This window comes from Panthera uncia (assembly GCF_023721935.1).
Source record: "Panthera uncia isolate 11264 chromosome D3 unlocalized genomic scaffold, Puncia_PCG_1.0 HiC_scaffold_8, whole genome shotgun sequence".
In the NCBI taxonomy this organism is placed as follows: Eukaryota; Metazoa; Chordata; class Mammalia; order Carnivora; family Felidae; genus Panthera; species Panthera uncia.
In genome coordinates, this window is record NW_026057586.1 from 46,851,348 (window position 1) to 46,873,540 (window position 22,193).

Genomic DNA, 22,193 nt, shown 5'->3' on the forward strand with positions numbered 1-22,193 from the left:
TTTTTTTTTTTTTTTTTTTTTTTTTTTTTTTTTTTTTTTTTTTTTTTACTTTTTTAAGCACCAAGTGGAGGTCCGTGGGGAAGATCCTGCAGGTGGATAGGAGCTTCCCCCCATACCTGTGGCTTGCAGAGGTTCTCATGCTAGCCTTTCATCCTGTAGCAGTTCGTTAAAAATTTCAGCTGAATTATGTTATCTGCTTGTTGGCCAGTCCCTGTCTTACTCCCATACCTACCACAGTGAGCCAGTGCTTACTTTGGGGCAGTTTCCTTAGATTCCAGACTACAGGCATAGCTCAGAGATATTGCGGGTTTGTTTCCAGACAACTGCAATAAAGCAAACATTACAACTAAGTAAGTCAAATGAATATTTTGGTATCCTTTGCATATAAAATTTATGTTTACACTATAGTCTGTTAAGTGTGCAATATCATTATGTCTAATAAAACAATGTATATACTTCAAAAATACTTTATAGATTAAAAAATGCTAACCATAATCCAAGCTTTTAGCGAGTTGTAATCTCGCTGGTGGAGGGTCTTGCCTCCATGTCGATGGTGGTTGCCGAAGGTTGGGGTGGCTGTGGCAATTTCTTAAAATAAGACAACAATGCAGTTTGCCACGTGGATCAGCTCTTCCTTTCACGAACTGTTTCTCTGTAGCATGTGTGGCTGTTGGATAACATTTTACCCACAGTAGAACTTCTTTCAAAATTAGAGTCAATCTTCTCAAACCCTGCCATCAACTTAATTTATGTAATATTCTGACTTTTGTTATTTCAATAGTCTTCACAGCATTTTCACAGGGAGTAGATTCCGTCTCAAACTGCTTTCTTTGCTCATCCAGAAGGAGCAACTCCTCATCTGTTAAAGTTTTATCATGAGATTGCGATTCAGTCACGTTCTTAGACTCTACTTCTAATTCTAGTTCTCTTGTTGTTTCCCCCACATCTGCAGTGACTTCCTCCACAGAAGTCTGGAACCCCTCAAAGTCATCCATGAGGATTGGAATCAACTTCTTCCAAACTCCACAAATGTTGATAGTATTTTGACTTCTTCTTTTGAATCATAAATGTTCTTAACGGCATTTAGAATGGTGAATCCTTTCCAGAAGTTTTTCAATTTACTTTGCTCAAATCCATGAGAGGGATCACTATGGCAGCTATGGCCTTATGAAATGTATTTTTTAAGTCAGGAGATTTAAAAGTTGAAATTACTCCTTGATCCATGGGCTGCAGAATGGATGTTGTGTAAACCGGCATGAAAACAACATTAATCCCACTCTAATCTGCATCAAAGCTCTGGGGTAACCAGGTGCATTGTCAATGGGCAGTAATATTTTGAAAGGAATCTTTTTTTCTGAGCAGTAGACCTCAACAGTGGCCTTAAAATATTTGGTCAACCATTTATAAACAGATATGGTATCATCTAGCTTCGTTGTTCCATTCCTAGAGCCTAGGCAGAGTAGATTTAGCATCATTCCTAAGGACTCTAGGGTTTTTGGAATGCTATTTGAACATTGGCTTCGACTTAAAGTCACCAGCTGCAATAGTCCCTAACAAGAGAGTCAGACTGTCCTTTGAAGCTTTGAAGCCAGGCATTGACTTCTCTCTCGCTGTAAAAGTCCTAGATGGCGTCTTCCTCCAAAATAAGGCTATTTCATCTAGATTAGAAATATGTTGTTTATTGTAGCCACCCTCAGTAATGGTCTAGCTAGATCTCCTGGATAACTTGCGGCGGCTTCTACATCAGCACTTGCTGCTTCCCCTTGCACGTTGGTGTTACAGAGATCGTGTCTTTCCTTAAACCTCATGAACCAACCTCTGCTAGCTTCAGACGTTTCTTTCGCAGCTTCCACCTCTCTCAGCCTTCATAGAACTGAAGAGAGGGCCTTGCTCTGGACTAGGCCTTTGGCTTGAGGAAATGTTGTGGCTGGTTTGATGTTGTATCCAGACCACTCAAACTTTCTCCATTTCAGCAATAAAGCTGTTTCGCTTTTTTTTTTTTTTTTTTTTAATCATTCACGTGTTCACTGGAGTAGCACTTTTAACTTACTTCAATAACTTTTCCTTTGTACTCACAACTTGGCTATTTGGCCTGAGAGCCTAGCCTTCAGCCTGATGCAGCTGTGGACATGCCTTCCTCACTAAGTTTAACCATTTCTGACTTGTGATTTAAAGTGAGAGACCTGTGACTTTTCATTTGAATAAACATTTAGAGGTCTTCATAGAGTTACTAATTGGCCTGATTTCAACATTGTGTCTCCCAGACCAGGGAGGCCTGAGGAGAGGGAATTGGGGGAATGGCTGGTTACTGGAGCAGTCAGAACACACACATTTATTGATAAGTTTCCTGTCTGCTATGGGCACGGTCCATGGTGCTCCGAAGCAATTATAATAGTAACTTTAAAGATCAGTGATCACAGATCATTATAACAAATGTAATGATAATGAAAATGTTTGAAATAATGCAAGAATTAACAAAATGTGACACAAAAATACTAAGTAAGCAGATAACTGTTGGAAAATGGTTCTGATGGACTTGTTCAATGCAAGGTTGCCACAAACCTTCAATTGGTGTAAAAACAAAACAAAAACTCTGCAAAGTACAATAAAATGAGAGGGGCTTATAGTTGGTCACCATACCACCTTGGTTCTCTGGGTTCAGCACAGTAGTTTTATAGATTATCTGTTTTTTCCCCTTTTTTGAAAAAAATATTAAAAAAAATTTTTAACATTTATTTATTGAGAGAGAGGGAGAGCGTGAGTAGGGGAGGGGCAGAGAGAGAGAGAGGGAGACACAGAATCTGAAGCAGGCTCTAGGCTCTAAGCTGTCAGCACAGAGCCTGCTGCAGGGCTCAAACTCACGAACTATGAGATCACGACTTGAGCTGAAGTCAGACACTTAACCAACTGAGCCACCCAGGTATCCCGAAAAAAATATTAAAAAAAAAAAATTTTTTTTTTAATGTTTATTTTTGACAGAGACAGAGCATGAGTGGGGGAGGGGCAGAGAGAGAGGGAGACACAAAATCCGAAGCAGGATCCAGGCTCTGAGCTGTCAGCACAAAGCCCAATGCAGGATTGGAACTCAAAGACGGTAAGATCATGACCTGAGCTGAAGTCAGACGCTCAACCAACCAAGCCATCTAGGTGCCCCCCCAAAATAGTTTAAGTTTCTTTATTTTTGAGAGAGAACATGCAGGCAGGGTAGAGGCAGAGAAAGGGGGAGAGAGAATCCCAAGCAGGCTTCACACTGTTAGTGCAGAGGCAGATGCAGGGCTCGATCCCTGAACTGTGCGAACATGATCTGTAATCAAGAGTTGGATACTGAACGGACTGAGCCACCAGGCACCCCTCTGCTTTTTTTTTTTGTTTATTTTTGTTTTTGTTAGAGGGGGTATGATGCACCTTCCAGCTTTTTAAATCCCAGGTGAAATCTGCAAGTCCTAGTTAATTTATGAAATAGGCTTTTCTTGTAACTTCAGAGACTGTGCTAATACTTAAATGTTAAGTTGGTCATGTGTCTGTGCCTTATGTGGATCAGTTAATATTTAGCATGTCTTAGGAATCTTTAAGATGCTGTGAATTGCTTCTTTAAAAAACTACATGTGGCTATGCATGTGTATTTCTATATTCAGTTTTATCTTTTTGGAATTCTAGGTGACCAGATAAAAGGTCTCCATAATTGATTCTCTAATTCTTTTATCTTTTTTTCACCTGTACTCACTCCCTCTTAGGTATCTTCCGCTCCCCTATTTTCATGGGAGAGATCTTCCAATTTTTCTATTGAATATTTAATTTGCTATTATTTTTTAAGAGTCCTTTATTTTTCTCTAAATATTCCCTTTTTTGTAATCTTCATTTCTTGTTTAATAAAGAAATATCTAATTTTTCTGAGGATGTGTTCTTTTTAAGGTTTTCTTCATTTTTGAAGTTTTTTTTTCCTTACCTCTCTTGATCTTTGTCCTTTGTGCCAGTCAGATCTCAAATCTTGGTTGTAATTGGCTATTAATTCACATTTAAGAGTGATGTTTCTCAAAACTTGTAGAGGTCGGTAAGCATGAGTAGGACTTGCTGACTTTCGTTGTAGGGTGAACTTTGTTGAATTTGTATAGTAGACTGTGGTGTGTTTTCATATGAGTGTATATAACACATACTGACCTCAGTGCCTCAGATTTCCCATTTTTAAAAAGACGGGTTATAATAGTACCTGCCACACAGGATTTTTGTGAAAATTTAAATGAGTTAATAAAACTCTTGGAACAGTGATACGTTGTAAATGTTAATTAAATATTAGGTATTGGTATGTAATTTTTTTAGAAATAACTTTTTTAATATCAAATCTAGCCTTAAATTTGCTCTTGATTTATTATTATCTTAGGAAATCATGCATCATTTTTCAGATGCACAGCTGCTGATATTTTTCAATAAAAATTTGGATTTGGAGGAATACTTTATTTACCTAAGTTTGGGGAATTGTATTTCCACATGTATGGCTATTGGATAATTAAAGCTTACTATTTTAAGTCACTAGCTTTTAAAAAATATAACCTTTTAAAACAGTTGAGGTATAATTGGGGCATCTCGCTGGCTCAGTTGGTGGAGCATGCAACTCTTGATCTTGGGGTTGTGAGTTCAAGTCCCATAATCTCTAAAAAAAAAATTGAGGTATAATTAATTTGTAACATTAATTTCAGGTATATAACATAAGGATTCAATATTTGTATATGTTGCAAAATGATCACGGTAAGTATAGTTAACATCCATCACTGTAAATAGATTTTTCTTGTGAGAACTTTTCAGATCTACTCTTAACAACTTTTGAATATGTAGTACAGTATTAACTATAGTCCCTGTGCTGTGCATTATATCCTCATGATTTATTTCCTTTATAATTGGAAGTTTGTACCTTTTGATATGCTTTACTCATTTTGTCTACCCCTCCACCCCCTGCATCTGGCAGCCATCAGTCTGTTCTATCTTTGAGTTTGGTTTTTTGTTTTAGATTCCTGTAAGGAAAATCATATAGTATTTGTTCTTCTCTATGACTTATTCACTTAGCATAATGTCCTTGCAGTCCATCGATGTTGTTGCAAATGGCAACACATTCCTCCTTTTTATGGCTGAATAATACTCTATTGTATATGTATACCACCATTTCTTTATCCATTCATCCATTGATGGACATTGAGGTTGTTTCTGTATCTTGGCTATAGTGAATAATACTGAAGCGAACATAGGTGTGCTGGTATCTTTTTGGGTTAGTATTTTTGTTTTCTGTAGATAAATACCTAGAAGTGAGATTGCCCAGTCGTATATTCTATTTTTAATTTTTTGAGGAACCTCCATACTGTTTTCCATAGTTGTACCCATTCACATTCCCACTAACAGTGCACAGGGGTGGGAATCCTTTTTTTTTTTTTTTTCTTTCTTTCCACATCCTCACCAACACCTGTTTTGATAACCACCATTCTCACAGGTATGAGGTGGTAACTCATTGTGGTTTTGATTTGTGTTCCCTGATGATTAGTGATGTATAGCATCTTTTCATATGTGTCAGCCATCTGTATGCCTTCTTCCAAAAAATGTCCATTTGGATCCTCTGCTCATCTTTTAATTGGATTGTTTTTCTGCTGTTGAGTTGAAGGAATTCTTTGTGTATTTTGGATATTAACCCCTTATCAGACATACAGTTCGCAAATATTTTCTCCCGTTCAGTTGGTTGCCTTTTTTTTTCTTTAAGATTTTTTAATGTTTATTTATTTTAGAGAGAAAGTGAGCAAGGGCAGAGAGAGAGGGGGACAGAGAATCTGAAGTGGGCTCTGTGCTGACAACAGAGAGCCTGAAGTGGGGGCTGAGACTCAGGAACCCTGAGATCATGACCTGAGCTGAAGTTGGATGCCTAACTGCTGACTGAGAGGCCACCCAGATGCCTCAGTTTGTTGCCTTTTCATTTTGCCGATCGTTTCTTTTGCTCTGCAGAAGTCTTTTAGTTTGATATAGTCCCACTTACTTTTTACTTTCATTTTTTAATTTTTTGCTTTTGTTACCTTTAGTCATCACCAAGACACATGTTAAGGTGTGTACTGCCTACATTTCCTTCTAGGAGTTTTATGGTTTCCTGGTCTTGGGTTCAAATCTTTAATCCATGTAGAGTTACTTTTTGTGTGTGGTGTCAGATAGTGGTCCAATTTCATTCTTTTGCATGCGACTGTCCAATTTTTCCAGCACCATTTGTTGAAGAGACTGTCCTTTCCCCATTGTATGTTCTTGGCTCCTTTGTTGTAAATTGGCTATATATGCATGGTATGTTTTTTATAGCTATATTTTAAATGTTTTAACACATTCCCCTGCTTTCTCTAATACAATGTGTCAATATAGTGAACCCCCCGCAAAGTATTCTGATATTTCCCTTAGAATTGTATTGAAGTTACAACTCATTGTTGAAGCAGTTTTCTTGAACCTCTCCTAAATTCTAAGAGTTCAGTGATCATAATTTGTAGAAATTATTTTTTTCTAACTTTGAAACCTGAAGACTGCATTAAGAGATTGCTTTACAAGAAGTAAAATTTTCACGGGCACCTGGGTGGCTTAGTCGGTTGAGATCCGACTTTGGCTCAGGTCATGATCTCACGGTTTGTGAGTTCGAGCCCCGCGTCGGGCTCTGTGCTGACAGTTCAGAGCCTGGAGCCTGTTTCAGATTCTGTGCCTCCCTCTCTCTCTCTGCTCCTCCCCCGCTCGTGCGTGCACACGTGCGCGCTCTCTCTCTCTCTCTCAAAAATAAATAAACATTAAAAAAAAGGCAGTAAAATTTTCATGTGGAATTTCTGCTAAAAGTAGATTAATTTTAAAAAATCCACACAGGAATGGTCATAACATCATAATAACCCAAAGGTGGATGCAACCCAGATGTTCATTAACTAATGAATAGATAAACAAAATGTGGTGCATCCATACTGTTGGAATGTTAGGCAGCTATACCAAGGAATGAAGTACTGACACATGCTGAAACACAAAGGAACCTTGGATACGTGCTGAGTGAAAGAAGCCATACACAAAAAGCCGCTGCATATTGGATAATTCCATTTATAGAAATATTCAGAATAGGCAAATCCATAGACAGAAGGTAGATTAGTGGTTGCCAGGGGTGTAGGGGAAGGAGGATTGGGGAGTGGTTAATGGGTAAGATTTCTTTTTGAGGTAATGAAATGTTCTGAAATTAGATAGTGACGGTTGTGCACAACTCTGTGAATATACTAAAAGCCACAGAACTGTGCGCTTTAAAAGGGTGAAATTTATGGTATGCAACTTATGTCCTAAAGCTATTATTAAAAAACAATCTGGGTATGGGCATTTTTCTCTAAGTGTTTTGTCTGAGATGAATTCTATTATGGTAGCAGAGTAATGGTGCAGTAAGGGAATGACAATTTACTAAGCAGAGTGGATTAGGGCAGTTTAGGGGCACGATTTACAGTTGTGTTAATTTTGTTTTGCTGTAATCTTTGTTGTGTACTACTAGGCCGAATGTACTATGTGGCACCCATTAAAAAAAAAAAAAAAGGAAAGGTATCAGGCTCAAAGTTAATACTTTACTCTGCCTTCTTGGTAGTTAGTTGTTTGACAAATTGGTCAAAATGCTATCTTGACCAGGAATATTTTAAGCAAAATATATTTATTTAGGAACAGATATTAAATAGTCGTTTTGCGTGGAGGGGATATAACAACAAAGCGGACAAACTTCATAGGGGAGAAGAGACAGTAGGTACAGGAAGTTAACACACTATGAAAATAATTCAAACTGGGCAAAGGGAAAGGAGTTAGGGGGTGGGCACATGCTACTTGAGATTGGGTGGGAAGGAAACCTCCTTTGAGCAAGATGCATGTTTTCTGAATTTTAAAAAATATTTAAGTGTGTCTACTCTTTTTCAGCTTCCTTAGCACCTGGTTATTTTGACTCTTTGTAGTAGAGATCCTGGCTCTACCCATGCACTGAATGTTTTCTTCAAGGTCATCAGTGTCAGTGGTTTACTGTTTTTAAGATTTTCTGTCTTCACATTTTTCTGTACCTATGTTTCTGTGCCTAACAAAGCTGATCACTTCTGGGAGGAGAGACTCTTCTTGTGGCATATCTGGTTGCTTTGATGGTTCCTATTGTTTTTTACTTTACCCTTTTAAACCACTCTTCCCTTTTCCCTTGAAACTTTCCCCATAATGAAAGCCACATCCTCTTATGGCTTCATTATTTTTCCTGGGGGATTATTTAGAAATACGTGTTTGGACCTCCTGCTTCTCTCCAGGCATACAGGTCCTCTGTTGGGCTGCATGTTGGACGTCCTTACCTGCCCTCAGGAATCTTGAAACTTCACGCTTCTAAAGTGGGACTCCTCCTCCTCTACATCTGCTCCTTTTGCAGTATTTGAGTTGGTTGTTGAAATATGTTTTACTTTAAATCCTCCTTTTTACTGTCTCCACTTGAGAACAAACTCCTTGCTCTTTACCTGGACTGCTCTGTCTCCCCAATTACTTTTCTAATTTTGAAATCTCTTAATTCCACCCTGTGCGGGGATGCCCGGTCAGTATGCTAATGTCAGCTCTGATTTTGGGATCCCTTCGTTATTCATTATCTAAGTTTGTTTTCTCTGATTCGTGGAGAGTCTTGCATAATGTTGAAAGCTTACGCGTGTGAAGTGAATTTAACAAGAGTGGAGAGCCACATAGTCAGCTGGTGACAAGTGACTGTGAGGGAGAAGTGGATGGAGTTGGGGACTTTTGTAAAGCACCACTGACTACTCAGGACTAGATTAGGAATTCCAGGTCCTGGGAGGTGAAGAGGAAGATAATGACTCATTGTTTGGTGTCTGGGCAAAGTGGTTAAGAAGTCAGGATGGTCTTTAATTTTGGCATAGAGAAACACAGTTAGGCTTACTTTATTCTGAACATAGGAACAATGATCCTGCAACAAACTCTTAAAGAAAATTAAAACCTCTTCTACTCACTGAGGCATTAAAAATAGGCACTGACCTACCTGTTGGGTAGGTAGTCTAATTCCTGTCCCTGGATTAGAAGTCCAACTACTAGTCTCTTAAGGTGCCGCCTTTTTTCAAATTATGATTCAGCGAACAACAACCTTTTCTGATACTGCTCCTGCCTAAGCGCTTATATTCCTCACCTGGAGGGCTTCTTAAAAGACAGGTCGCTGGGGGCCCCATGCCCATCATTTCTGATTCATTGGGTCTGAGATGGGGCCTGAGAACTTGCATTTCTGTAGATTTCATGGGGGACACTGATGCTGCTGTGGAAGCAAATTCTGGGAACTTTTGCTCTAAATCTTTTTCACACAGTGGTCCACTGATTTTTCCAACTTGTAATCTGATATGATTCTTCTGAAACCTTCCACACATATCCCTTTACCTTTCAGACAACCTGAGCTCCCTATAATTGCATATAGCAACTCCACACTCCACATTGCCCTGTTTGCTCCCTATGCCCTTTTCCTCATTCTTGAAGCACATTCTTTGCTCTTAACAGAGGTATTTCTCTGTACCTTTGCTCATCCCATTTCCTCTGCTCATTCTCCATAGTCTGTCCCTTTGGGGATTTAGATCATTCAAGTTCCACATTAATTGTTATAGCCTTCCTAAAGATCATATCAGGCTAATCACTTGAACTCTGTGCAGTTGCAAAAATGGTGTAAGACAATTAGGTAAGCTATTAAATAGGTTGAGAAATAACATTCCTTAACTCAAATGTGCCAATGTGGTACCAGGCTTGAATAACTAATCATTTTTTAAGCAATTTTGCGATCTGTTTCATACACTGAACAATTCAGCCATCTAAAGTACACAATTCAGTGACTCAACTATGTTAACAGACCGTCAACACAGTTTTAGAACATTTTCATCACTCCAAAAAGAAGCCACATACTCCTCTAACTCCCTGTTCCCTCTTCCCCTCCTCCCCAGGCAATTACTCATCTATCTCTATGGATTTGCCTGTTCTGGAATCTAATATAAATGGAATCGTGTAATACGTGGTCTTCTGTGACTGGCTTCTTTTAGTTTAATATTTTCATGGTTCACCCATGACATGGCATATGTTAGTACTTCATTCTTTTTTCTTGACAAATAATGTTCCATTGTGTGGACATTTTATTTATCCATTCATTAACTGATGGGCATTTGGGTTGTTTTCACTTTTCAGGTGTTATGAATAATGCTGCTCTGAACATTTGTGTGTAAGATTTTATCATTCAGTTTATTTCTCTTGGGTGTATACCTAAGAAGTGGAATTGCTGCATCCTATAGCATCTTTATGTTTAGTATTTTGCAGAGCTGTCAAACTGTTTACCAAAGCATCTGCACCATTTTACATTCCCACTAGCATTGTATGAAGGTTCCAGTTTCTCCACATTCTCGCCAACACTTGTCATTCTTCTTAATTTTAGGCATTATAATGGTTGTCAAATATTACCTCATTTGTTTTTGATTTCCATGTCTGTAACGCAAATGTTCAGCATCTATTTGTGTACTTCTCAGCCATTCTTTGGAGAATAGTTGGTTGTAGTCCTGTGCCTGTTTATTTAAAATCTATATATTTTATTTTGAGGTCTTAAATTTGAGCACCTTCAGGTTCACAGCAAAATTCATGGAGTAAGATAGAGATTTCTTACATGTGCCCTGTCTCCACTCATGCATAGCCTCCCCCATTATCATTTTCCACCAGAGTGGTCCATTTGTTACAATTGCTGAACCTGTATTGACCTATCAGAAACCCCCCCTCCCCGCCCTCTCAGTCCATAGTTTATCTTAGGGTTCAATCTTCTATGTTCTTTGGGTTAGGACAAAGGTATAATAATATGTATCTACCATTATAGCATCATACAGAGTATTTTCACTGTCTCTGCGCTCTGCCTATTTATTCCTCTCCCTACTCCAGCCCTGGGCAACTACTGATAATTTTACTGTCTCCATAGTTTTGCTTTTTCCAGAGTGGTGTGTAGTTGGAATCATATAGCTTGTAGCTTTTTCAGATTTTTTGCCCATTTTTAAGTTGGATTGTTTGGGGGTTTTTGTTGAGTTTTAGGAGTTACTTACGTATTCTGGATATAACTTTATCAGACACATGATTTGCAAGTATTTTCTCCTATTCTCTGGATTGCCTTTTCACTCTCTTAATATGTCCTTTGACGTTCAAAGTTTTAAATTTTGATATGGTCCAGTTTCCTTTTTGCCTGTGCTTTGTGCGTCATAGCCAAAATTCATTGCTATATCCAGTGTCTTGGAGTTTTTCTGCTGTTTCCTTCTAAGATCTTTATTGTTTTAGATCTCACACTTAGGTCTTTGATCCATTTTGATTTAATTTTTGTGTATGGTGTAGGGTACAGATCCAACTCCATTTTGTTTGTTTTGTTCTCCATGTGGGTATCCAGTTTTCCCATTGTTTGTTGGAATTTTCCCCTTAGAATGGTCTTGGCACCCTTGTTGGAGATCATTTGAGCATATATGTGAAAGTTTATTTCTGGACTCTCTATCCACTTCCATTGGTCTATAGGTCTGTCTTTATGCCATTACCACAGTTTTGATTACTGTAGCTTTAAGGTAAATTTTGAAATCAGGCAGTGTGAGATCTCTTACTTTTTTCCCCCAGTACTATTTGTTCAGGGTCCATTGAGATTCCATATGATTTGTAGGGTGGGATTTTCTATTTTTGGGAAAAGCATCCTTGGGATTTGATAGGTATTCCATTGAATCTATAAATTGCTTTGGGTGGTATTCACATCTTATTATTAAGTCTTAAGCCTAACTGTGAACATTAGATGTCTTCCCTTTTTGTCATTTTAATTTCTTTCAGCCATGTTTTAAAGTTTTACTTTACAAGTCTTTTGCCTCCGTGATTGAGTTTATTGCTAAGTATTTTATTTCCTTTGATGCTATTGTAAATGGAATTAAAAAGTTTTGCTTAGTTTTGTTTTCTGATTGTTCATTTTGTCTTTGCCCATTTTTAAAGTAAGTTATTTATCTTTTTATTGAGTTGTTAAAGTTCTTTATTCTGGATATGTCTCTTATCTGATACATGATTTGTAAATATTTTGTCATTCTGTGGGTTGTTTTACTTTCTTAGTCATATGAAAACACTTCTCCCAAAATGCTGCCTTTAAGGTGACAGGAAATTCTAAGATTTTATTAGAATTCACTTTATTAAAATATTAACCATTTTTCTATTTTAAATGTCATGATATATTTTCTAGAATAATATTCAGCTGTGAAAAGTCTTTTAGATCATTATATAGATACTATGTAATATCCTGGAAAATACATGATAGATTAGGTGAAAGGAGTTATAAGCAACTTTAATATAAAAGTTGTGTTTAAAAAAAAAAACTCTGACTCATGCATAGGAAAAAGGATTAGAAAGAAATACACCAGAATGTTTATAGTGGTCATAGACTAGGACAATGAGTATTTTGTTTTCTACTTACTGTGTTTTTTAGGTTGTATTTAAGCATTTCTTAGTTAAAAAAAAAAAAAATTTTTTTTTGGAAAGTACATGGGAAATTTTTTAGTCCAAAGGAAAAATGTAACTCATGGGAAAGCATAACATGTGATGACACAAGATATTCTTTCATATGTATCTGTGCATGCGATCAACCTGGCAGTTAGAATAGCATTGTATTTCATTCTGCCCTAGTGTTACCACATCCACCAGTACCCCTGGGTACTAACATTGAACATCAGATCTCTAGCATTCTCCTGCAAATCTGCATTCTTCTTCATTTCTGCTGCCCTGTTAAGTTGTATAACTGAACCAGTGATGCTGGACTTCTATACATTGCTGGTGAGTCTGAAATTTGTCAGAGCAGTTAACTGCTTAGAGTAAATATGAATGATATAGTTAGTTATTGTTGAATATTTATTTTAGGAGAGTGTTTGCTTCATTACAAACCATGCCTTTGGCAGTGTATCCTATTAGTCTGTATCACTTTAAGAGTCACATGTTCTACCTAGTGTCAGGTGCCCCTACCTACTGCCTACAGCCAGGTGCCCCTAGTCTGTATCACTTTAGAAGATGAGGGTCTATGTATTATACATCTCACATTTTTTTTTTTTAAATCTAGGTCTGTTGGGGAAATTTTTTTTCAACAGGTGTTGTAGGAATAACGTTAAATGAATGTTTTATCCGCTGCAATTTCAGTAATGGCTTTGCTAACTTATACATTTGGTTTAATCACGCGAATAGTTTGGTAAAACAATCTGATAATTTACTTAAAAATCAATTATAGAAGTTTGTGTTAATTGTGGATTGGCAATTGTCTGGGTAATCATCAGTTATTACAGTTAGCTAAATTGTACGGTTGACCTTTTGAACAACACGGGATGGGGCACTGAGCCCTGCACAACTGAAAATTTACATGTACCTTTGACTCCCCCAAAACTTCTAATAGCCCACTGCTGACTGGAAGCCCTACCAATAACATAAACATTAATCAACACATATTTTGTATGTTATATGTACTATAGACTCTAAGAAAAAAGTAAGCTAGAGAAAAAATATTACTAAGAAAATGTAAGGAAGAGAAAATATATTTACAGTAATGTGCTGTATTTATTTTTTAAATCTGCATGTAAGTGGACCTGCCCTGTTCAAACCTGTGTCATTCAAGAGTTGGCTCTATTCAACTTAATGTGCTTAGTATTCACTTATTGTAGATACAACTGATGTAATACACAGATTCCTATGGTTCTTGTTTCTATTTTTGAGTAATTACTAATTTGGAAAAGGGTTATAATAAAGTCTTAGTTTAATAACTAAAAACAATTTTTCTGCTTTTCTAGGAGCTGGTAATGCTTCTTTTAGAATATAATGCAGATACTACTGTTGTTAATGGGAGTGGACAGACTGCAAAAGAAGTCACTTATGACAAAGAAATCAGGAACATGCTTGAAGGTAAATATTATGGATCTTAAATAGTAATTACTTTAATGATAGCCAAGGTTCAGACTATAAGTAGAAATAGCTTCTGGGATGCCAGAATAGACTACACTGCGCTTATGCTCTAAAGAGAATGCAATCTTGGAGTCCCTGATTAGACACAAAATTATTTGAGTATTCCTCACAGCTTTAAAACTTAAACAGTTTTAAGTTTAAGTTGGTAAAACTTGCCATAATGTTGTATGATCAAGTCTGCAACAGAATGGAAAGTAGAAAGTGAGAGACATGAAGAATGTGGCTGGTAGGCTGCAGAAACATCATAACAAAGGATACAGAAGTGGAGGACAGTGAAGCTGTGAGAGGTGCAGCTGGTGGGAGTCGTTTGATGCTGGCCTGCTCCGTTGTCCTGAGGACTGCATTGTAGCACAACGACTGACAGTAATTTCCTGAAGGATCAGCATCGTCATTAGAAACTCCAGATATTAAATTATGTTAAAGAAGATACGAGTCTGCAATAACTCAGAGCAATTTCTCTAAAATAGAATAAAACAAACATATTTTGATTCTTACATTGGGAAACTCTCATGCATTAAGATTATCCTCTGAGTGGCCAGGGCTTTACTATAATTATTTTTTGGTAGTATTTCTATGCTAGAGAAGAGAAGATTTCTTAATTTCTACTCTGTAGTAGAAAGCACATATCCTGTGTTTCTTTGTTTTGCAATTCAGGGAAAGGTAAGATAATTCTGTATTTAAAGGGTATTTCTTAATTATTTTAATTATTAGTATGTTTAGCTATGTAAAAACCAGTATCTTTTTTCTATTTTCCAGTTGTCCTTGAAAACTAAAATTTTCTCTTGTTTTCTAGTTAGAAAATAATGTCAGCCTATCAACCATACTCCTTCTCATGTCTACTACCTTTCTACTTTTAATTTTTTTGAAGATTTGGTCATACAATTTTATGGCAAATTTGACAAATCTGCTTAAGTTTTAAGTTTTGTCAGACATCCTTAGGTCACTGTCTTAACTCTTGCCTTAAAAATAAAACCCTTTGATTTAAAATGAGCAGGCTTATCAACTAAACATCTTCTCTAAAGCTCTGTCTTATGTGATTTTTTTGGGAGATTGCACATATTAGATGTGATCCCTGCCCTTTAATATATTGTGATCTAACTGGGAGGCTGAGGTGTCCTGTCCTTCACCATATCCTATCCTTTTTTTAATTTATTTTTAAAGTAATTTGTACACCCAACATGGGGCTCAAACTCATGACCCTGAGATCAATAGTCACATGTTCTACCAACTGAGCCAGCCAGGTGCCCTTGTCCTGTTATTTTAACTGTAACAAAATGAGAACCTGGAACTGAGGCTCACCTGACAGTGGATTGTTAGTTTAGCCTGACAAATTGACATTTAGTGGGGCCAATCACGAAGACCTGTTCTACTACCTCCCCAAAACTCAAATGCGCTAAGGACAAGGGCTCCGTTGACGTATAGTTTGTCAGCTAATAAGGTGCTATCCTGGGAAATGAAAGGAGAAAGTTATTTGACTCTGCTCTGATGAGATCACCTTAGCCAGATATAATTTGTGGAGAGCGCCTTAAATGGCTCAGACTTCAGGGAGTGCATCTAGTAGCCCCCCAAGACTATAGGTAGAACAGAAGCCACATCATGGGGTAGTGCACTAGAGACAGGAAGAGTTTCACCCCAGAAGCACAGATCTCAGTGGTCACAACAAAATTTTACTCAAGCATCTAAAGAAGTGTTATATTGTAATCTTATTTGTGCTAGAACAGAGCCAATTGTTGGTCCAGTTGATGGAGTGCCAGGGGTTCATCTTTGGGTCCTGTGTATTGTAATAATGGCTTGGGTTGCACTTTAAGGTGTAGGGAGTTCACGTGATTGGAGTTACCTGGAAAGAGGTTAGACTACTATGGGTCAGGCACTAGAGAGGAATACCTTCTTCTACATACCATTCGTCTTTCATTTTATTTTGAGAAATTTCTAACCTACAGGGAAGTTCCAATTATAATGCAATGAAAACTTGTATGTCCTTCACTTAGATTCAGTAGTCATTAACATTTTGCCACATCTGGTGTATCCTTTTATATATTAATGTTCCTTAATATTTTTTGTAGAACTATTTGGGAGTAACTTCTATAAAGTGGTACTTATAAATATTTCAGTATGTATCCCTTAAGAACAAGGATATCGTCTTACATAATCACAATATAACTACCAATTTCAGAAAATTTATCACTAATGTAATATAGTTTATATTCAGATTTTGTCAATTGCCCAAATAATGTCCTTTGTAGAATTTTTCCTCCAATTCAGAATCCAATCCAGAATCTCTCATTGTGTTGACAGATTGCTTTAGTCTCCTTTATCTGGAATAAGTCCTTAGCCTTTGTTTGTCAGGATCTTGACCTTTGTGAAGAGGAAGGAAATTATAGAATTATTTGTAGAACGTCTCAGTTTGGGTTTGGTTTTTTTTGTTTTTTTTTAATCTTATCATATATTTTAGATTCAGGATCTGCTTTTTGGCGAGAATGGTGAGGTTGTATCCTTTACCAGTGCATCACACGTTAGGAGGAAACATTGTTTATTTTGTTCTATTACTGGTAATGTTATCTCTGATAACCCAGTGCTCCACTGTAGAGATACCCCCCCCCCTTTGTAAGTACTAATCTATGGGGAGAAAAATTCAAATTTCCTGTTTACCATTAATCTTTTAATAACTGATTTCAGCATTAATGATTCTCGTCCTGAATCACTTCTTACTATGGAGATTGCAAAATGGTGTTTTTTCTGTTGTCAGTGAAGGACATTTGCCAGGTTCTTACCTCCATTTCAAGTGTATTGCTATTTAACCTGCCCTGTGCATATACATAAGAGTGTTGTTAGGAGGGAGTTAAACTTCATGATCTCTGCACTCCCTATTAACTCGGGATGCAGATTCAAACGAAAGATAATTAGTTTGTCATATTAAAATTAAAATTTAGGGATGCCTGGGTGACTCAGGCAGTTAAGCATCCGACTCTTGGTTTCTGCTCGGGTCATGATCTCATGGTTAGTGAGATTGAGCCCTGCGTTGAGCTCTGTGCGGAGAGCACAGAGCCTGCTTGGGATTCTCTCTCTCCCTGTCTCTGCCCCTCCCTTGCTTGCACATGTGCTTGCTCGCTCTCTCTCAAAAATAAACTTACTTAAAAAATAAAATTGAATTAAAATTTATAGGACAAATGAATTTTTTGAATGGAATATTTCCTTTGAAAACATTTATTGAGGTATAAAATATATGGATAAAAGCATACATAATTAATGTACAGCTCACTATTTTCACAAACAGAACACATCAATGTAAGCAACAGATCAAGGAACAGAATGTTACCAGCACTCTGGAAGCCTCATCTCCCCAGCTGGAATTTTTCCTTTTCATTGGCTGTGTCAATAATCTTTCAGTGTCTTTAATGAACAGAGGACAGGAATATATGCAGTGTTTGCAACTCCAAAACCCCATTTTCCTTCATTTATGAACCTAGGCAATCTAAAAAGAAACATTAGGGTACCCTTTACCTCTTTTCCATGAAGTCTAGAACCAACATGATTAAGCATTGTTTGATTATTTAGTAAATATTTATTGACCAAATACACGTCATGCCAGACACTGTCATAAATGGCTAGGATACACAGAAGAGTAAGAACAGTACCTGACTGCTAGTGATAACTTACAGCTCTGGGTAACACATGCAGGAGTTAGAAGTACATACAAGAGGGATAGGAATGTGACTGTTCTCAGAGCTCATGGTGCAGTAGCCCCAGGACCAGTAAGAGGAAACACTGAAGAGTGTGAATCGCAGCAAAAGAAGCCATTGAGAGCTTATGCAGAGTCTTGGGTGCCTTCCTTTGATGTGGGGAGGGAGTCTGGGTGTGGAAATAGAAATGTGAGAATAGAAGATGATGGTATGTTAGGACTGTCCATCTTTTCTTAAAGCTAAACTAGTTCTAGCTATAGCTGTATCCACGATCGCATTCATAGTGTTTCCCCAGTCACTTGGCTCCCCAACCTGCTTTTTAGTCCATGACCTTACTTCAGCCAGGAAGACCTGAGAAACCTTTTATAGTTTCTCCCTTGCAGCCTTTGCAAAGGATATTATGCACATGTTTTAAGTGAGGTTACTGAGCCTTCCTGTGAAATTGGTTTTTTTTAAGCCAGAACAGAATTCAAATCTAGCAAAAAGAGACCCTTATTGCATATTGCAGTTTCTTAAATCAAATTGCCTGTTCTCTTTCTGTGCAAGTGTGATTTAAGAAGCAGGATAGAATAGTGGTAAGAGCATGGTCTCTGGAACCAGCCTGCACAAGTTCAGATCCCAGCTCCTCCATTTCCTAGCTGTGTGACCTTAGTTTAATTCCTTAACCTCTTAGTGCCTCAGTCTCTTCATCTGTACAATCAGAATAATAGTAACACCTACTTCATAGCATAGTTATGAGGATTTAATGAACTAATATATTTTTTTCAAAATTTAATATTGAAGTATAGATGACCTACCGTGTTTTGTTAGTTTCAGGTATGTAACAAAATGATTTGATTTTTATATGTTATGCAGTGTTCACCGTGGTAAGTGTAGTTACCTGTCAGCATGCAGTATTACTAAAATACTGGCCTTATCCTGTATGCTGTATTTTTTCCATCTCTGGGACTTATTTATTTTATAACTGGAAGTTATTTTTAAAGTGCTTTGAATAGTACTTGGCATATACTAGGTGCTATAGAATTTGTTAAAATAAGTCTTCTATTAGGCGGAAGTATATACGTATGTGTAGATCTACTTACATGGTTTGTACATCTTCTACCAGTGCTGTTTCTTATTGTTATTTTTAACGGATTCTAAGGTTCTAGAAGGTGTGAGTGCTACTCTCCAATTTATCAAGGCAGATGTGTAATAGTATTTCAGCATGCAAAAGTAATTCATAATTATCTGTGATGGGTGTTACAGTAAGATACTTAGACTTCTGAATTGAAAACATAAATTCATATGAACCTAAAAGGAGTTGAACTCCCTTATCTGAAATTCAAGGCAGTGAGAATAACAATAAGTCTTTAACTATATTTGAATTATAATTCAAAATATTGTGACTTTTTTCCCACAGTCACTTTATTCATACATCCTTTTAATGACGTTGCTAATAGGATACTGACTAGAAGTAGAGTAACATATACTTTCCTTTTGCAGCTGTAGAAAGGACTCAACAAAGAAAGCTTGAAGAAGAACTTTTAGCAGCAGCGAGAGAAGGCAGAACAGCAGAACTCCTAGCTCTGGTAAAACAACATGTCTTAGTTCTTTACCCTTCAGGAAAATTGTAACTTTACGTTAACACTTCATAATGTAGTCAAATTGCAGGGCTAAAATACTTGAGATTGTAATAGTAGTGCAAAAGTCCTTAAATATCTGAAAGCACTTGGCATATAATAGTTTAAGCAAGATACATTTTAAGGATTGTTTTCTATGAATTTGTGATTTATGTCCCCACTCCCTACTGTGAAAATCTGATAAATTAAGAATCTGATTTTTCAAGGTGAATACATTATGTAAGACAATTGTTTTTTTTCAAATTAAGCCAATTTAAATTGAAACATAATATGTAAGATCCTATAAAGGAACAAATTTCTCTAATTGTGATAAGCAATCATTTCTGAAGGGTATGCTACACTTTTAGAAAGTAACGTACAAATATGTGATAATACTTGGGAATATTCATATCATGTCAGAACAGATTGAAAGCTTTACCCATTTTTTTTTTCCTTTTGGAGACCTACTTTCCAGTGTCTATTTCCCACGTAGTCTCATTAAACATGGAACTAAATTTGTTCTAAATTGAAGAATGAAGCATTGCCATTTGCTTTAAAGTTATTTCAGCCTTTTCATTTGAAAAGACCTCTTTGGTTTCCAAGTAAAGTACCTAAAACATTTTTTAATCTTTGTGAAATGGAGACTGTATAAGGAAGTTTTTAAAATAGTCAGTTGGGAACAACAAATTCAGTAGAACTTTAACACATTTAACCTTTATGGTTTTAACTCTTCTGAATGACTGTCTGTGGTAGACTGGTGTATATTTTTGCTGTCACAAGTATGAATCACAAAATGGGTATAAGTGAGCCAATCTTAGTGAAATCTTAATGTCCAGGAGTGGGTGGGGTGGCACCGGTGTAGTGTGTGGTGTCTGTTGTCAGGGGAATGTGGGACCCAAGATTTCATGGCACCTTGAGGACGAGCATGGCAAGTGACATAGATTTGCTGGTTTTAGGGAACAAGAAGCCACTGACTGTCTAGCATCCTAGAGCTCTGGTGTTCACCTGGTTCTATAGTTGGAGGGTCCACCTGAACATCAGTTACACCTTCCTGTGTTTTAAGGGAGAAAATCCATCTTTGATATATAATTCTGCATTGCATTTTTCATTTGTTAGCTCAACAGGCCCAATCCTCCTGATGTTAATTGTTCGGATCAGTTAGGAAATACACCCTTGCACTGTGCAGCTTACCGGGCTCATAAGCAATGTGCCTTAAAGCTTCTAAAAAGTGGAGCAGACCCAAATTTGAAGAACAAAAATGGTAAGCATGTTGGTAAAAGCCATTGTTGGTCATTTTGGAACTATAAAAATAAGTTAATGCCATATAAAATTGTTTTGTGTTAGGATCCAGCCTTTGTTAAACTATATGGCCCCTACTTAATTTTGAAGTCCAGGCATTCACACAAAAGAAAAAAACTTACTAATTCCCTTCCTAGTTAAGAGTTAACTGTATAATAATACCTATTCCTTAGGAGGAAGTTGTGATTAAGATAGTTACTCCCTCGAGGAAAGAGAGTACAGTTGATTCGTGTTATTTAACTCCTGGGGGAAAAATAGAGTTGGGTTCTTGAGAGGTTCTGGTCACAACATTTTTATACTGATTAATACATACCCTTGTTTATGTGTGTATTTCTATTTAAAAACACCTTTAATATATATTGTTAATCCATTAACAGAGCTTACTGCCAACAGCACTGTCATTCATGCCTCAATAGAGCTGGTCTGCTACACATATATTTTCCATAAAGCATATCACAGCCCTCTTGCACTTAGGAACAGCACTATATAATAATTCAGTACTATGTTTGGCAGCCCGTTTCAATAGTGAAGTCACCAACAAAAAGCAAACAAAATGTGAAAATGCGGCCCTGGATAGACTATGATGTGGACATTTGTTTACCTATGAGAGCTGAAACAGGCAGAGCATCACCTTTTTCTAACTCAGCTGGGAATATGCGCCTGAGAAGACTCAAATTTTTCACCACTTTTGATGTGCCTGTGAATGACTGAGAAATTGAGATAAGTATTGATTTTGAGGTTACAGATAAATTTTAGCAATAGGCAAATCTGCGAATATCAAATGTACAGGTAATGAGTGTTGACTCTATGCATAACAGTATCAGAGATGGGATCAGATAACCCCAAGAGAAGCTACAAAAGGTGTCTCGGGTATTCAAAGGGGGAACATCGCATTAGGGCCATTATCACTATTTAGGATGCTTCCCTCTGCCTACCATCAACCTGGATTAGGACTTGACTTGTTAGTAGTCCACCAGGACCCTGTGCTCACCTCCATTGTTTGCTAAATCACACTCCATGGTAGTTGTTGATTTATATAGCTGTATCTCATGAGACTGAATTCCTAAAGGCGGGGCTGATATTCTCCTGTCTAGTTTTCCTAGGACCTAGAGTAATGTGTAGCACACACCTTCTACATGTTGCGTGTTGAAGATTTGAGTAGTTAGAGATGGCTTCGTGAAGGAATATTTAATATAGACTCTGAAGCCCTACTAGGATTTTTTTTTAATTATTCTAAATACTTGTATCTCTAACAAAAGGTCCCACTGTATTTTTTTTCTTTTTAAACATAAACAGAATATCATTAAATTTTGGAAAGGACATTCTAAGCAGAGAGATTATGAGCAAAGGCATTAAGATAAAAAATTCAAGTAAAGTTTTAGGTGACATCCTCAGTTTGGCATATCCCTACACATGAAGGGGGGCAGTACCAGATAATCCTATAAATGCAGATTAGGCTTGCATAGTGGAAAACCTTAATATGGCAGACTATTTTACCCCTTAATTTGGAAGTTCAGGGGATCATGATAAATAGGTGAGCAGTGGAGAGAGGAGGTGCTTTAATTAGGGCCTGAATTTTTATTGACATCAGTGGGAGTAGAAAGGAAAAAGAAAA

The 22,193-nt window shown here is 37.1% G+C and overlaps 1 protein-coding gene across 2 annotated transcripts in view; it reads left to right on the forward strand.

Moving 5' to 3' along the window:
* OSBPL1A (oxysterol binding protein like 1A) overlaps positions 1 to 22,193 on the forward strand; it is a 243,777-nt gene that overhangs the window by 39,378 nt on the left and 182,206 nt on the right. For both annotated transcript variants that reach the window (XM_049619605.1, XM_049619606.1), the window contains exons 5-7: positions 13,830 to 13,941; positions 19,164 to 19,249; positions 20,396 to 20,540. In XM_049619605.1, the coding sequence (XP_049475562.1) occupies positions 13,830 to 13,941; positions 19,164 to 19,249; positions 20,396 to 20,540 (343 nt within the window). The remainder of the gene's footprint in view (positions 1 to 13,829; positions 13,942 to 19,163; positions 19,250 to 20,395; positions 20,541 to 22,193) is intronic.